At 40.5% G+C, this 15,082-nt stretch overlaps 1 protein-coding gene across 3 annotated transcripts in view; it reads right to left on the minus strand.

The window, feature by feature from the left end:
• Positions 1 to 14,794, minus strand: part of agfg1a (ArfGAP with FG repeats 1a) — a 25,572-nt gene extending 10,778 nt beyond the window's left edge. Inside the window, exons 1-6 of one of the 3 annotated variants that reach the window (XM_078246439.1) lie at positions 14,421 to 14,794; positions 6,447 to 6,540; positions 4,189 to 4,304; positions 2,319 to 2,484; positions 1,790 to 1,952; positions 764 to 883 (exon numbers count right to left, since the gene is read on the minus strand). In XM_078246439.1, the coding sequence (XP_078102565.1) occupies positions 764 to 883; positions 1,790 to 1,952; positions 2,319 to 2,484; positions 4,189 to 4,304; positions 6,447 to 6,540; positions 14,421 to 14,587 (826 nt within the window). In that variant the 5' untranslated portion in view covers positions 14,588 to 14,794. The remainder of the gene's footprint in view (positions 1 to 763; positions 884 to 1,789; positions 1,953 to 2,318; positions 2,485 to 4,188; positions 4,305 to 6,446; positions 6,541 to 14,420) is intronic. The other 2 variants (XM_078246440.1, XM_078246441.1) reach the window with 2 other exon arrangements.
• Between the last annotated feature and the right edge of the window lie 288 nt (positions 14,795 to 15,082).

A 15,082-nucleotide genomic window follows, 5' to 3' on the forward strand; every position in this document is an offset into this window, starting at 1 on the left:
TATGAACCTAGCAGTTATGAATGTAAAATGAAGCTTATAGAGTAAATGCTTTTAATGTGTCTGCACTGGTGTGCACAGTGCTTCATGACCTCTGAGATGTAGGCCTAAGGCACGTACCAAGTACATTACATTACATGTCATTTAGCTGACGCTTTTATCCAAAGCGACTTACAATTGCTATACTATATATGTCAGAGGCCGCACATCTCTGGAGCAACTATGGGTTAAGTGTCTCGCTCAGGGACACATTGGTTGATGTATCGCTGTGGGAATTGAACCCAGATCTCCCACACAAAAGGCATATCCACTGCACCATCACCATATCCACTGCACCATAAACATAACGTCATATGTTCAACTGCAGCCAAGGACAATTTGTTAATTTAGAAAAGAGAAATATGTATTAGCATTTTTTATTTGCCTTGAGGGAATTTACAAACCAAACCTTTGCTTCATTTCTTGGTTATAATACTTAATTTGGAAGGTAATGCATCAATCTGGTGCACAGAGGTCTTTCAAATTTAACACTGGATGAATGGACAAATGGGAAGGTTTGGGAAGCAGAGGATATGCATTACAACAGTTAAAATACAAAATGGCAACAAAGTTGGTGATTTCACAGAGAACATGGCTGACAATCTGCTGCATGTGTATAGGTTGTTTGTGTTTAGCCCAGATGTACAGTCTCAATACATTAACTAGTGTCTTTATGAGAGTGATTTCGGATGTGTGCCATTTGTTCAGTGAAGGGAACTTGCTCTACCTGTATTTGAGGGGTGGAATGGGGCTAGGGTTGCGGAGGGGAAACCACCTGTTGACCCAGAAGTGCTCCCGAATGCATCAAAATTAGCAAAGTCTGCATTTGCGTTGGCATTCTGTGCAGCTGAGGTGGTGTCAGGATGATGTTCAGACAGACAGATATACATAAAAAACACAATGAGAGGAAAACAATGAATGAGATAATAATAAAATGGATTTATACATATGGCAAAAAGCATGGATGACAGACTGCAAAATAAATACAATGGATTAAGTGCTAAATATGAGAGATCATAGACTGGGTTCACATGACAATACAATGCACAGTGGCTTTAAAAGGCAGGCAAGATGGTCTGATGCTCACCCTCTCCCATTAGATACTGTCTGGACCTTGTTGAGCACACAACATATACGAGTGTATGTGTGTGTAGCACTACTTAAATCACAATCTCAGAGTACATGTGTGCTTGCTATGTGGATGCCACTGTAGTCCCTGCCTTAAGGGTGAGTCCTGATGGCTCTTTGAGGGGGAAATGAGGGGACATTATCCTCTACGGGAAGCAAACACTAATAACTCTATGTTACAGGCATTAAGTAACCATGGAGATGTGTCTGTCCATAGCACCTCTGGTACTATTCCATAATGTATGGCATGCTGATCAATCATGGAGGTCTTGGTGGCTGACATTTAACAGATTCTGCATGATCTCAAACATCTGCCACAGTTTATAAGGTGTGATGATTAGAATGCAACATCATCCAGCATTTCATTGTCTATTTTAACACCTTAAGCATTTTAATTAACATTACCTTATGTCCAGTATTAACATAATTTGTCACACTGTTCTCCACAAAAAGAGGCAGATATGCCTACATGCACACATAACACATTTGAATTTGTTTCACTGGAAATTTATAAAAAATGTCCTCCAAACAATTGAGGCGATTTCACCAATAAACACTTTAACTAGATATGAGACCAGAGCTGGTCATCTTATTGCTTTATGTTAGTTAGTTTTCTGTTCCTTACTTGTGTGGCTGTTGAAATGAGCGAAGTTAGCAAAACTGGAGCTGGCGACTGCATTCATGTTGGGCGGGGCAGCAAAGATGTCTCCACCCAAGTCACTGAGGAGGTCGAACCTCTTGTCATGGAACTGCTGCTGATGGGTTTGTCCACGGCTCACCACTGGAGACTGGTGAAGACAAGAGATAGATCTGAAAAAACTGCAGGTGTGTGTTGTTAGTATGCATAAATGTGTGCATGTGTTTGAGTTTTCGAACAACCTTCACACAAAGACCTGAGGAAGACAAGGAATAGGCCTTTTGACAGGTAGCGTATCTGTCACTCTATGTCTACATCATTCATATAAAAAGCATTAGTAAGGAAAGATAAACTATATCCCAGTGGGAATATTTGGTCTTTAATAACAATATAAATGATTAAAAATTGGAATGGTCAAAGTATTTTTTAGCAAATACTTTGTTAAACCTTACCAGCCAAAATGTCTGGAAACAATTACAAATTCATCACACGTGTATGCACACTATATAAATCTCACCTGGTTAGGTGGGGTGTTCTTGTTGAGGTGTAGGGAGGGGGCCGACTCTCCCAGCAGGGATTTGAGTGGTCTAACCTCCGGGGTGCTGCTGGTGCTGCTGTTTGAGGAGCCAGAGATGGAAGCATGGACAGATGCCACTACCTTGGCCTGCTCAGGAGAAACGTACCTAAGAAACAGTGCACATTACATGCATTACATTACATGTTGCTGGCTAATTGGCCATATATAATTATATCTAAGATAAACTGACATATCTAGGGATTTCAAAATAATGGTATTATAGCCTTTTGGCAAAATGAGTGTTAGGAAACTCAAAAATGAAAATCAAAATGTGATAACAGGAAACGAAAATCAAAATGTGATAACAGGAAATGTTTAATTGGGTGCACATGTGATTCACAGCTAGCAGACAGGCCATGTGTTACAGGAGAATGGCCTACATGAGGGAAAACGCCTGTCTGCCGCAAATGGTGGCAGGTTGAGACATGCACCGCTCATCACTCCCATTTTGGTCAGACTTCAGAGACTAAACACTCAGGGCGTATGGTTCGTTTGCTCTGGTCCAAATCAGTTGATGAGTTTGTAAACTTGGAGCGATTTCCCCTTGGTTTGGTTTCACACATTGAAAAATCCAAGCGTACCGAAATGCATCATTACAAACCATGCAAGAACATTTACTTTGCTTATTGGTCAGATGCGTCTGGGGCAGGAGCAAGAAAGTAAATACAGGAAGAAGGTCCTGTGTTCTGCATGCATATTTCTTGCATCTCCATGGTCAAACCAGCTCATTTTCATTTTAATATTCAGACATTGTTTCGGGAGCGACGTTAAACGTCTGCTCTGGTCACCGAGACTTTGCTCTGCAAGTATCTGTCTCCAACTTTAGCGGCGGCTGGTTTGACCATGGAAATGCGAGTGACCGCAGTCTTTTTCTGTGAGAGAAACACTGCAAGCTGCTACAGTTTGCATGTTGTGGCGCATCACAGATTGCAAAGCACACCTGACCACAGTAGCCATTTAGCTCAGACTTGTGGAGTACACAGTTGGTGCGGTTCAAGATCGGATCAAGTTCTCACCACAAACAAACCGCTCCAGAGTCTGATTGAAAGCGTACCGAGACCACCTCATCAAGGAGGTCTCGGTACGCTTGTTTGGTCCGCTCACGGTGCACATCCGAGTGCGATTGCTGCATTCACACTTGCCCAAACGTACCGCACCAAGGGGGAAAACGAACTCTAGAGCGATTCAACCAAACTAAATGAGGCAGGTGTAAAAGCCCCCTCATAACAGAAGCACTACTGCCTTAACTAATAAGTGTACAAATCCAATGGTTCACTATTAGGTGCATAGTCTAAATGAATATCTGAATATCCAGAAAAATAACTATTTTTGTGTTAGAGGTCTCTCAGTTTTGTATAGAAACAGTCTAACTGCATAAACAAACTATTACTAAATGAATATTTACTTTTGATGACTAATCCCTAATTTGCAAGTATCAATAGGACAGGCACTTGTTTGTCTGCCATTAGTGTTGTCTGAAATAATTGCGCTAATCGGTCATCCCACCCAACAATCACAATGAACCAGTAACAACTATGTTAAACCCTATACATATTTGGACAAAATTAAACATACAAATTCATGTAACTAAGTCTTGCACATAAAGCTGCTTGACTGCAATGACCTAAATTGTGTGCATTTAAAGAAGGGTATCTGGTGGCTTGCTCGAGGCTAACTAGCTGACTAGCTGCCTATGAAACATTCCAAGCCAGAGAGAAGAAAAACAAAGAAAAGCTACATGTCTGCGCAGTGCACACTGCCAGAGGATTGTTCATATCTTGCATGCAGTCAGCTTGTAAAACTGAATTACCATCTCTTCTTCTCATATTTCTCTTGAAGGAACTCCTTGACCTTCTGTGGTTCTCTGAAGTCTGGTATTGAGGAGGTTCTGTCATCATAAAGGCCAAGCCAGATCCGTTTACATACCTGGAACAACCAGGGGAACAAAACAAATGGTAGAACATTTCTTAGACATTAGGAGTGCAAGCTTGTCAACCTTCATAATTAGCCATTACATTGTTAAGCCAAAATGAAAAGGCACAGGTAAACATAGTGATGATATAGTTAATCATCTTTAACTCATTAAGTGCATGTCAAGTTCAAAAGAGCATTTATTGGCGTTTTAAAAATGAAACTGTGTGCAAATTAGACCAGGTCTATTGCATATAACTGTCCATTTATGTTGTGCACTGCACAGACGAACATCTTGCCAATGTTTGGTATACAGTCAAACATGAACCGGCCCATTTTCTCACAGCTTTGCGGAACTAACGTTTGATCGATTTGTCACTTCAGAGGTATTGTTAAGTCACAAGAACGATGTTTTTGGATGTAAAAGTATTTATTTCCCGATAGGGGTAACAAAATGTACGAGATAAAATGCCAAACATATCAGATATACACAGAAATACGAGGTCCTGAAGCGTTTCCGCCATCTTGAAAGATTTTCTGTCGACTCGAGCAACCAACGTACATACGTCACGCTGCCCTCACTCCGATTGGGAGTTGCTTTGTCGCATCGCTCAGCATTTGCATAAAATAGACTTCTTGTCTATTTTGGCGCCGCCTTGCGCGACAGGCTAGTCGCTGGCAAACTGTCACTCCCATTGAAAATGAATGGCAGCTGTCCGCTTTTTCGCTGTCTTTTGTAGCTAATGTGACTGAGGGGTAAGTCTCACCTTTCTCTGGCCTAGGGTTTTGGATAGCATTCCTAAAGTATTTGCCTAATCCTATAAAAGGGAGATTTATAGGCTTCATGCATGTGTGCACTCAGTATAGGGTGCTGCATTGTAGATATAGCAATTGTGCTGCAAGAGGCGGTGTGGCTCTAGCTTGTACATGAGCTTTTGCTGCTGCTGTTTCTTTAGCTGGATTTGGTGCACATGCACACAAACTCATAGTACATGCAAGCTCACTTTATTTTTAACCAGTATGATTTTGAAACTGCAAGTGCTGAAAATATAAAAGTTCTGTGTCAAGTGCTCTTTGTGGAAAGACAAAACGCAACGTGACAGCAGTAGTATTTATATAGCAGCCTTGAAGGATGTATGCATCAGCTCCAACCTTGAATCTCCTGCAGGTCTGCCTGCTCTGCCACAGCTTTTAATAGGCTGTGCTTCCCAGGTGGCATTGCTCCATTTCATACTCTGTTTACCCGAAATGGCTCATGAATGATGATGCACTGGTTCCTTTGTGCAGTCTAACCATTTATATAATTTGACATTTTATTTAACTATTCATTCTGTTAGTACTAATGTCACAAAAATGTCATATCATGCAATGATGAGATTTATCAATTCATGATATTTCTGTTAAATGTCTTTTTCAAAAAAAAAAAAAAAAAAGGCCAGTAATACTGCATTTGCCCTAAAGTCTGTCTGACCAGAAAATGTTAGGGCCCACTGGTACTGTTAGAAACAAATCTGCCAAATAAATAAATACAACTAACTATGTATCAACATTATGCATTAAATGTTTGGGTAAAAGAGTAAGTCTTTTTATGCTTTTAATGAAAAAGTTTAAAATTAAAAACTCAACTATGTTAGCAAACAATTGCTGGGCTGCAGTGTTGCATAAATGACTGTGGGGAAACACCTTTCACATTACGCACAGTCATTAGACAATGTTAATATAAAACATTGATTAACACAGCTTTAAAATATAAACACAATTTCATGCACATTTGTGTTGCATTAGTGGAGTTATGACTTTCTACTATAATAGGATAATAGGTATATGGAGCCTCAACATCGAAATAAAATAGCTATATTCATAATACTGTGATATTTAAAAAAGAAATACTAAATTTGCCCAAAAGGCATTAGAATATTGCTGCTATAATAATAATAATAATAATAATAATAATAATAATAATAATAATAATAATAAAGTGCCATGCATTTTCTTTGTCATTTTTTTAGATATCTTGTCTTGTGTTTCTGTCCTCTACAGTCTTGGTTGTGAAGGGCCAAAATACTTGCATGATGAATTACGATGACGTGCAGATTCTCACAAAGCAACAAAGCAGCGGGAAAGTTGACCTCAACCTTAACAGAACAGACAGTCTACCTCATTGCCATGTTTTTGTAGAAACTCGATTTCCTGTTGCGTGAAGGTTGTCATGGAGATGGACTTGACTCTGTGGGGGGGATTCAGTCCTCGTCTGTAGGTGGAGAAATGGAAACGGGTCAATTTAATTTGAAGACACTGTACATGACAACCTCATCTGGACATACTCCAGATCCCAACTATCAGGACGAGGCCATTTAATTAGCAACAAGCTGGTGGGTGTGGGTGTGTGTGTGTGTGTGTGTGTGTGTGTGTGTGTAACTGGGTCGATGAAGACAGCATTACCGAGAGATTTGACAGAGAGAAATACTGACAGAAAAAGGAAGAGCGTAGAACACAACAAAAGAAGTGGGTGAATCTCTTTTCTAACTACCATTGACAAACTGAGGTTGTCAGTACAGTGAAAAAACAAGTGATGTTACTTAATATAGAAACTTCCATTATGGCGTAACACCCATTAGCCCACACAAGCCTTGCTCATTTTCCTGAGAAGGTCACAGCTCATGCCACAATGGACCAAATTAAAAATACCTTGTAACTGTAATAGTTGAAAAAGAGCCATCATTTATTAACAAAGCCAAATCATCGACTATAGACCTATGGAAAAGCACAACAGTACAAGTATCAGTCCTAATGACCTCAGCGTCACAAGAATTAGAGGAGAGTGACTAGGCAAGGTGTGATTTTTTTGGGGGTTTTGTGTTTATTAGGGGTCCAAGCCCGAGTCTGGAAGAACCGGCGGTAGCAAGAGCTACGCCATTCGCACAGCAGGGCTGTGGACCCTATTGTTTTTCTACTGATTAATTTCCTCCATTATTCTTCTCCGCCTAAAACTCCTGACTACAGCCTAAACCGTACATGGTGGGGGGGTTGCCATTTTCAGGACTGTTCCGGAACTCCGCAAGCACCTCAGGCGCAACAATTGACCCACTTCCACCACTAGGTGGCGCTATAGCAGAAAAAACGCATTTGGCCCACACCGAACACGGGACATTTAAAAGCCATATATTCCCGCATTCCCTGGATCCAACTGAATCAGGTGATATAGACCACGCCCATTTCCGCCTAAACTTTTCTGCGTGAAAAATCGCGATTTATCAAAAACCTACTGTTTCGAACTCCTAGACCGTGCAACCAGTCGACACGAAATTTGGCAGGTAGCATGTCCAAATGGGCCTGACAAAACATTAATAGAAATTATTTTGATAGGATAAAAATTGCGCATATTACGCACAAACAAATTTGTGTAGCTAACATCTAATATCTCGGCCAAAATAAATGCTATCAACGCCAAACTTTTGATTCTTGTTTGGCGTGACCCTCTGGAGGTCGCTCACGCGTTTTACGAAAATTGGTCACTAGGGGGCGCTACAAGTACAAAAAGTTTATATCTCATGAACGGCTCATCCGATTTTTAAAAAATGTGTTGGGTACCATCTAGGGCCACTCTTGAAGCCAACCTTCGAGTGGGGTACTGAGGGGTCAAAGTGGGCGTGGCCTATGGGACCCAAGTCTAAATATACTACTTACACTAACGTGAACAACTTTAAATTTACAGGGTAGACAATGGGTCACAGACCACACTTACAAAAAATTACACATGTGGACCACTAGGTGGCGCTATAATGTGTTTTTGCCTTTAACTCCCACATTACACATCGCACATTAGAAATCCTTACATCCACGTGTTCCTTCAATCAAGCTGAATCACATGATATAGGCCACGCCCATTTTCACTCAAAAGTTTTTTCGCAATATCGCACAATACCAACTTTCTCGAACTCGTCCTAGGCCGTGCGACCGATCTGCACGAAACCTGGTAAATAGCATCTCCAGATGGGCCTGACCAAAAGTTACTCAAAGAATTTTGCCGTGTTAAATTACGCGCATTTGACGACAAAACAAATTTTACTAGCTAGCAACAACACACATATATCATATCTCAGCCAAATTAAATGTTATCAGCAAAGAACTTGAGATCCTTGTTCAACATCCCACTACGATGCTCTGTACCACATTTGGCGAAGATCGGCCTTTAGGGGGCGTTATAATGAACGTAGACGAGTTTTGGCTGAAATGCAAAGAATGTTTGACTACCCTTTTTAAAAGGGCGAGGCCTGTGAGCACCCACGGAGGAAAACATAAAATCGGCGCCTATGACACCATTTGCAATAACTTGACCACCTCCCCTGCTCCTTCAACCACCACACCTGCCTCCCCCCCTCCACCCTCTCGGTCACTCTCTCATTTCTCTCTGCTGTTCCCTGTGGTCAGGGGGATTAAGAAGTTTGTTTATTGTAGAGAATTGTTAAAGGTGGTCTGTATATGCATGGAGATGAACTGTTAACCGCTACGTTTGCAATGGTGACGTACCGCTGATGATCAATCAGCCTTTAGCATGTAAGCAAAATGTTTGAACTGCAACTAGAGTTATTAGTAATTATTGAGCAACACATTTATTGGAACAAAGAAAAGACAACGATTGCTGTACAATCTAATACAGAATTGTATCTGAGGCTTCAAATATTAAAACAATTAAACATGAACCGAACAAAGTCATAAATGTACAACATCAACAGTGCCACAAAGCTTTTTTTCTTCCGTTTTGATATTTTTGAAAGCATAAAACGTAGTTAATGAAAATGTTGCCTTTTTTTGCGGTGAAATATGGCGACACCCTTTGGCCCATCCTCAAGGCACCAACTTTGGGAACCACTGCACTGGGAAATGAGATCCATAGTGTCACAATTACAAACACAATGTTATATACATAAGGAGTCAGATCCTGAAAGGCAGTGAAATACTAGACAAGACTGCTAAATTATTCACTGCTGTTACCCCTTACAGAACATGTTCTCATCTCCACCCATTCTTACTCATCCACCGATCAGCTGACTGTTGCATTAAGTGTTACAACAATAGCTGTGTCAATTCACATTCAAAACCACAAGACAGATAACAGGCGCATACAATGAAACAAGAGTCACCATGCTTCCGTTAGAAAGCGGCCCATATGTCCCTACCAGGGTTATTTCTCGGGTTAAGACTTTATCAACTTGCGCCCAGTTATGTCATACCGGTCACACTTTCAGAGAAGACAGTTAAGGCCGAAAAAATGCCACAATCCTAACAGAAAACACCTTAAATGTGTGGCCGGGATGGCTCAGTGGGTAGAGCAGGCGCGACCTGTGACGATTTCCTACATGGCTTCCCCCTCTCTTTCTCACCTAGCTATACTGTGAAATTAGAGGCGGAAAAGCCCAAAAAATAATCTTTACAAAAAAAAAAATTTAAAAAAAAAAATGTCGTTTTTCAGGTCAGGTAGAATCCGTAGACTCTCGTTCGTATTTTTTCGAAAGATATGTACCGGAAGTAGAAGGGCGTGACTTCGGCCACTTGTTCGTGACCTCCTACTTCTGAATGTATCGACTGGAACACTCTGAAGCGTATACTGCCCCCATCAGTTCAGGAAGAGCACCGCAGCACCAATGCTGCTAACACTGGCATCGTCGCGAACGGTGCTTCAAAAAAAAAAAAGAAAAAGGGCATTGTCTGCGTTTTGTCATTTTAGAACCGGAAATTGTCCGTAGTATCGGTTCCAGTGACATCCCTAGTTGCAGCCCAAGTTGGATTATTGCAAAGGTCTCCCCATTTTCAGACAAATCAGTCCGAAGCAAATTAATCAAAAGCAAGAAGCCATAAAAGAACAAAATGTAGCTAATCTGTAAAAAGTGTGTGTAAGTGAGTCTGTGTATGTGAGCTTGAATGAGTTTTTTCAGCACCCTGAGGTGGGTGAGTGATCAGATTCTAGTCTCATAAAGATGAAACTAGGTCAGATACAGGGAGAAAGCTTCATAGCCCCGAAGGTCTAAATATGATGACAGCATCTCTACCTAGTTGTCTAATGATGAATTCTGATACTGGTTATTTTGTTCTTGTTAATTATGTTCTTGTTAATTAACTACAGTATATTTTATTTAACTGCGACAATACGTTTTAAAAGAGTAAAAATACGTTATTACTGCCTGCCTCATTTTTTTCAACTTTGAAAACTTAACCACAAGCAGGTGTTATAAAAGGGGGAATAATCTTATTATCAAGATAGTCTTACATCCAGCGACTGGGGTGTATGATATAACGGTCAGGTGATTCAGGTGTTCTGGATTCTAGTCTGGTACTGAGCCCAGCAACACGTTACGGTCCGACAGTCCCCCCTCCCATTTCTGCTTAACAAAGTAGCCATGCATTTGTGACAGTGTTCAGTGACAGTAGGATTATTTCTGTAGGGAGAATTAACTGACAGCAGTGGTTATTATTTAGGCAAAAATGTAGAATTTTTCAAATTATTCCTTACATCAGGATACTGTACACGTCAACAATGTCTATAACACTAAGCTTTAATCAAGCCACTCCTTTTCAGATCATGTCTACTGGGTAGCATAGAGTATCAGAGAATAGTATCACATATTGCATGGTAAAATAATTATGACCTAGTCGCTACTGTACATCGGACCAGCTCAGCTGGGAAAACAAAGCTCATTTGCATACTGTAACAGCTCCAGGGTGAGAGAAACTGGCAATGTTAAGTCTCAAAAGATAGGAGAGACTATGCATCCCCCAACACTTTGCCACTTCAAGTCCCTTTCAATGTATTTTATACTTTCTACAATTTAAAGTACCTTTTACAGAAATAGATAATTCCTCATTGTCATGGCTCTCTATCAAATCAGCATTTATGCCAAGTTAAACCATCGTCAATTTGTCACCCACAGGTGCTTCAGAGACTGCACCTTTTTAAGGAATCAAATGTCAGGGGCCTGAGAAAACCAAACATGCTCAGTTCAAGTCAGAGTTCAAGTCATATTTGTCTTGCCTTTGATAAATATTATCCAGGACATTTGGTGTCAATGACACCTCACCACCTCTGTCACGTCACTGTTGGAGCCCTGCTTACTCAGAATACATAAGCCAAACGGGGTTACTTCCTGCCATGGGCAACTCTCCAAGACAGAGACATTGTGAGTGGTGTTCCTCCTGGGAAGCCCTCCACCTTCAAAAGGAATGTGTTTACACAGTGGATTCCAACTCCACCCATTAAACAACCACAACTATGGGGGAGAAGGTTGTTATGTGGTAGGTAGTCGTACCCCTGTTATCATCTCTAAACATGTGTGAACACCGTTTACTGCCCAAACTGCAAATGAAAGAAGTATGGGGCAGACAACTTCCTTAAGTTAAAAAGCACTTCTATGATTGCCTCTGCAATGTCTCTACTGGTCAAAAGTACTGTTGAAGACTTAAAAGACGGTGTTTATTTTTTTTTTTATTTAACCAGGTAGGCCGTTGAGAACAGGTTTTCGTTTGCAACGGCGACCTGGCCAAGAAAAGCGTAAGCGTACAAGACAACATACAGTTTCACATTCAATATAGTGCAAAAAAAACAGAATACAATAGGTTACATAAGTACAGATTAAGTTTATGTGGAGGGGTGTTTTGCTTTCCTTGTACAGTACAAAATCAAGCAAACACTACTTTTATTTATAAAACAGTCATAGTGTGTAGTCAAGACAGTAACGAAAACAAAATATCAAGCATGAATGCATAGGTGCTCTCTCACAATGGCAAAGAATTAAAAAAAAAGGAAAAAGAGAGAGACAGACAGTGACCTCTTTGCCACTTCCTGTGGAACATAAAACAGCACATGCTGATCTAGCAGCACGGTGGGCCCTACCACTTCCAAGCCTACACTCACACCAGGCTTCCTGCATACTGTATATCAGACAGCTAATACTTTCAAACCCACAAACTTCTGCTGAGAACACTTTCTCCACTGCAATTCTCAACATGTTTTGTCTTCACAAAAAGTGAGCGAGACAGCAGCAGGAGAGAAAGAGAAGGAATTGTGATCTCAAGCTAATAAAGAACTCAATTAACTCACATTATAGACTAATACCATAGGGTGAGAAACTACGAAATTCAAAGTGGAGTCCCTGCAGACCCACCGGTGAAGTGAAATGGAGGGAAAACCATGCCCATCAGCAAACAGAATTAATGTCATTCTTTTCAGTGCTATAGTAAATAACCTTCACGTTCAGTGGAGAAAGCTACAGTTTGCACAGATTAAGGTCACAAACCTAATCAAACAAGGGCTGTATTTTAGACAAAGTCTGAGGGACAAACAGCATAGTATTGTGTCAATAAAGTCATCTGTTCCCCTGTCGCCTAATAAAACTAAAAAGGCCATCAGTGGGGAATTACCGAGCAGCAAATATGTTGCTTTCCCTTGCAATATTATTAGAATAACCATTACACACAAATGGAGAATGGCAGGGTGATTTCCATAAAGCATTAAGAAGGACCAGTGCAAGCTGATGACAGTGTGAACGAGCACAACAGGATGGATAGATGAATGAACAGCTTATTAAGTTACCTGCTATTAGCCCACTGCCAATTTACTCTACTACTTTGTTTTTACTTACAAAGGCGTATGATAAGTAAACACAATGTATACGTTTACAAAAACCAAGTTAATTTGTGAGGAAAGTTAGGACTTGGTGGCAAAGAGGACCAGAATTCTCGATTGAGACAAAACCATATACTATGATGTCATTTGTAAAACTAGATCTGGGTTAAAAAAAAAAAAAAGAAGAAAAAATAAAGCAGAAAAAGTCCTTCTTGCAAGACAGGGGGGAAACTGAGCGATATGGTTTTCAGCACTTGATGTACAAGGGCATAATTTAGTTTCCCGTGAACCAAATGTCAATGTATTTACAAGAGAAAACAGTATAATCCACAAAAGGAGAGTGATTATGTTCAGATTAGCACAATGTCATGCAATATATACAATACAAAGCAAACATATCCTCCATGCTGTATGTCATTTATTGTCATTATAAATGACCATTACTATATTATACCACAGCTTTATTGAAGTGGGTTATCTTTAGCTGAATGAGAAGAAATGGAATGCTTCACTAATCCCAAATCCCAAACTACAGATGCTTGATTACACAACTGCAAAGCAAAGCTTCAAAATCAGGCAAACGCTATCTAAAGTCAAAACATGAAGCTACACTGAAACTATCAATGCTGTGGGGGGTTTTTTTTAACCGTTGTAGGAGTGAATTCGTACAAAGGTTTTGGGTTTAGCCAAGAGATAAAATGAGTAACGTTACAAGTCTTGCTGGCATGTTTGTCATTGTACATCTGTTAAGACTCAGTACTGTAGCGTTAATACTTCTAAATCTAATATAAAAATAGACCGGACCAAATACAACTGATGCTGACTTAAATACGGTAACGTTATTGCATTAAGTATCTGTCGCATCTCAAAATGACGTGGCTTTTCCACACCCAGGTGCCTAACGTTAACGTTAGCGTAATTTAGCGACGAACATTTTAATTAAATCAAATTGATAATTCTCGGCATGGTTCTATGGAGTATAATAACAAAACTCTACATAATACAAAATTATGGACACAAAATAATACCTAGACCAACAGACAATTTTAATATGTGTTAATGCGTTGTATGTGGGGGTTATTACATACAAGGATATCAATAAGCTCAGTTACAAGGTGGTACCTCCAAAAGTTGCCAGCAACTGGTAGTAGCAGCTGGCTACTGGCTTATCTGTACACCTAGCTAGCTAGCTTTTGCAAGGTGTCAGATAAGTTCACTGGCCAGTATTGGAAGCTAAAGTTAGCTAGCATCTAGTCACGGTTGCTACGTTAGCTTGCTGTGCTTAATACTGACACCTCTATGTACCCCGCCCAACACAGCACAGCAAGACAATGTCAAAACAGCTAAACTCACACTGGCTGGATACCTATCTACCGCTAGCTTGCGCTAGTTGGCTAACGGTAACGTTAACAGGCTTAGGTTGCCGCATGTAACGTTAGCTGAAGCGTACAAAAACGTTATATTGTTGGCGCTATGTATAAGCTAAGGTCACTCGGCAATTTAAAACTTACAGAATGCCAGAGCAGGAGGTACATACGAAGGAGCCCACAGTCATGTTGGCATATGTTGGGCCGCGCTGGTCGCAGTCAAAGCACTTTCTGTTGGGAGGCAAACTCGTCATTTCTCTCAGCATCTTCAGGTGTTTCTCCTCTTGTTTTCGTTTCGCACTCGCCGCCATGGTAAGGGATATACAGCAGGATTAATAAAACCTGGGAGACAGGAAGGTCAGCTAAAGCTAAAAGAATGGGCTGTGCTTTTTAACGGTTGCCGATCCGTGCTAAAGACAGAGAAGGAATGGGTAGGTGGCTCTGTTGTTAAGGGGGCCTAGCGTCTCCTCAGACAAGGAGTTTGAGGCGTTGGATCAGTTATACTAACGGAACAAGATGGTTCCTGCCGGGGACTTCCGCTTTCGTTTAAATCCCGTTATGTAGACTACACCGCTTCTTTTTGGGTCAGGGTCAAATGTGGTTGTCTTCATGGATGTATTAAGAGAAGGTTGTCTTACGTTCCAAGATGTTTCCAACACATTTCCTTATGATGATGATTAGAGTATGGTTAAGCCATTAAGCCATTTATATCTAATGAACCGTTATAACTACCTAGTGGTCCACAACAATAATGCTCTGACGTTTATAATGTACTGCGTAATACATTTACCCAGTTTTCACAATAG

Source organism: Sander vitreus, chromosome 3 (genome assembly GCF_031162955.1).
Source record: "Sander vitreus isolate 19-12246 chromosome 3, sanVit1, whole genome shotgun sequence".
NCBI classification, from domain to species: Eukaryota; Metazoa; Chordata; class Actinopteri; order Perciformes; family Percidae; genus Sander; species Sander vitreus.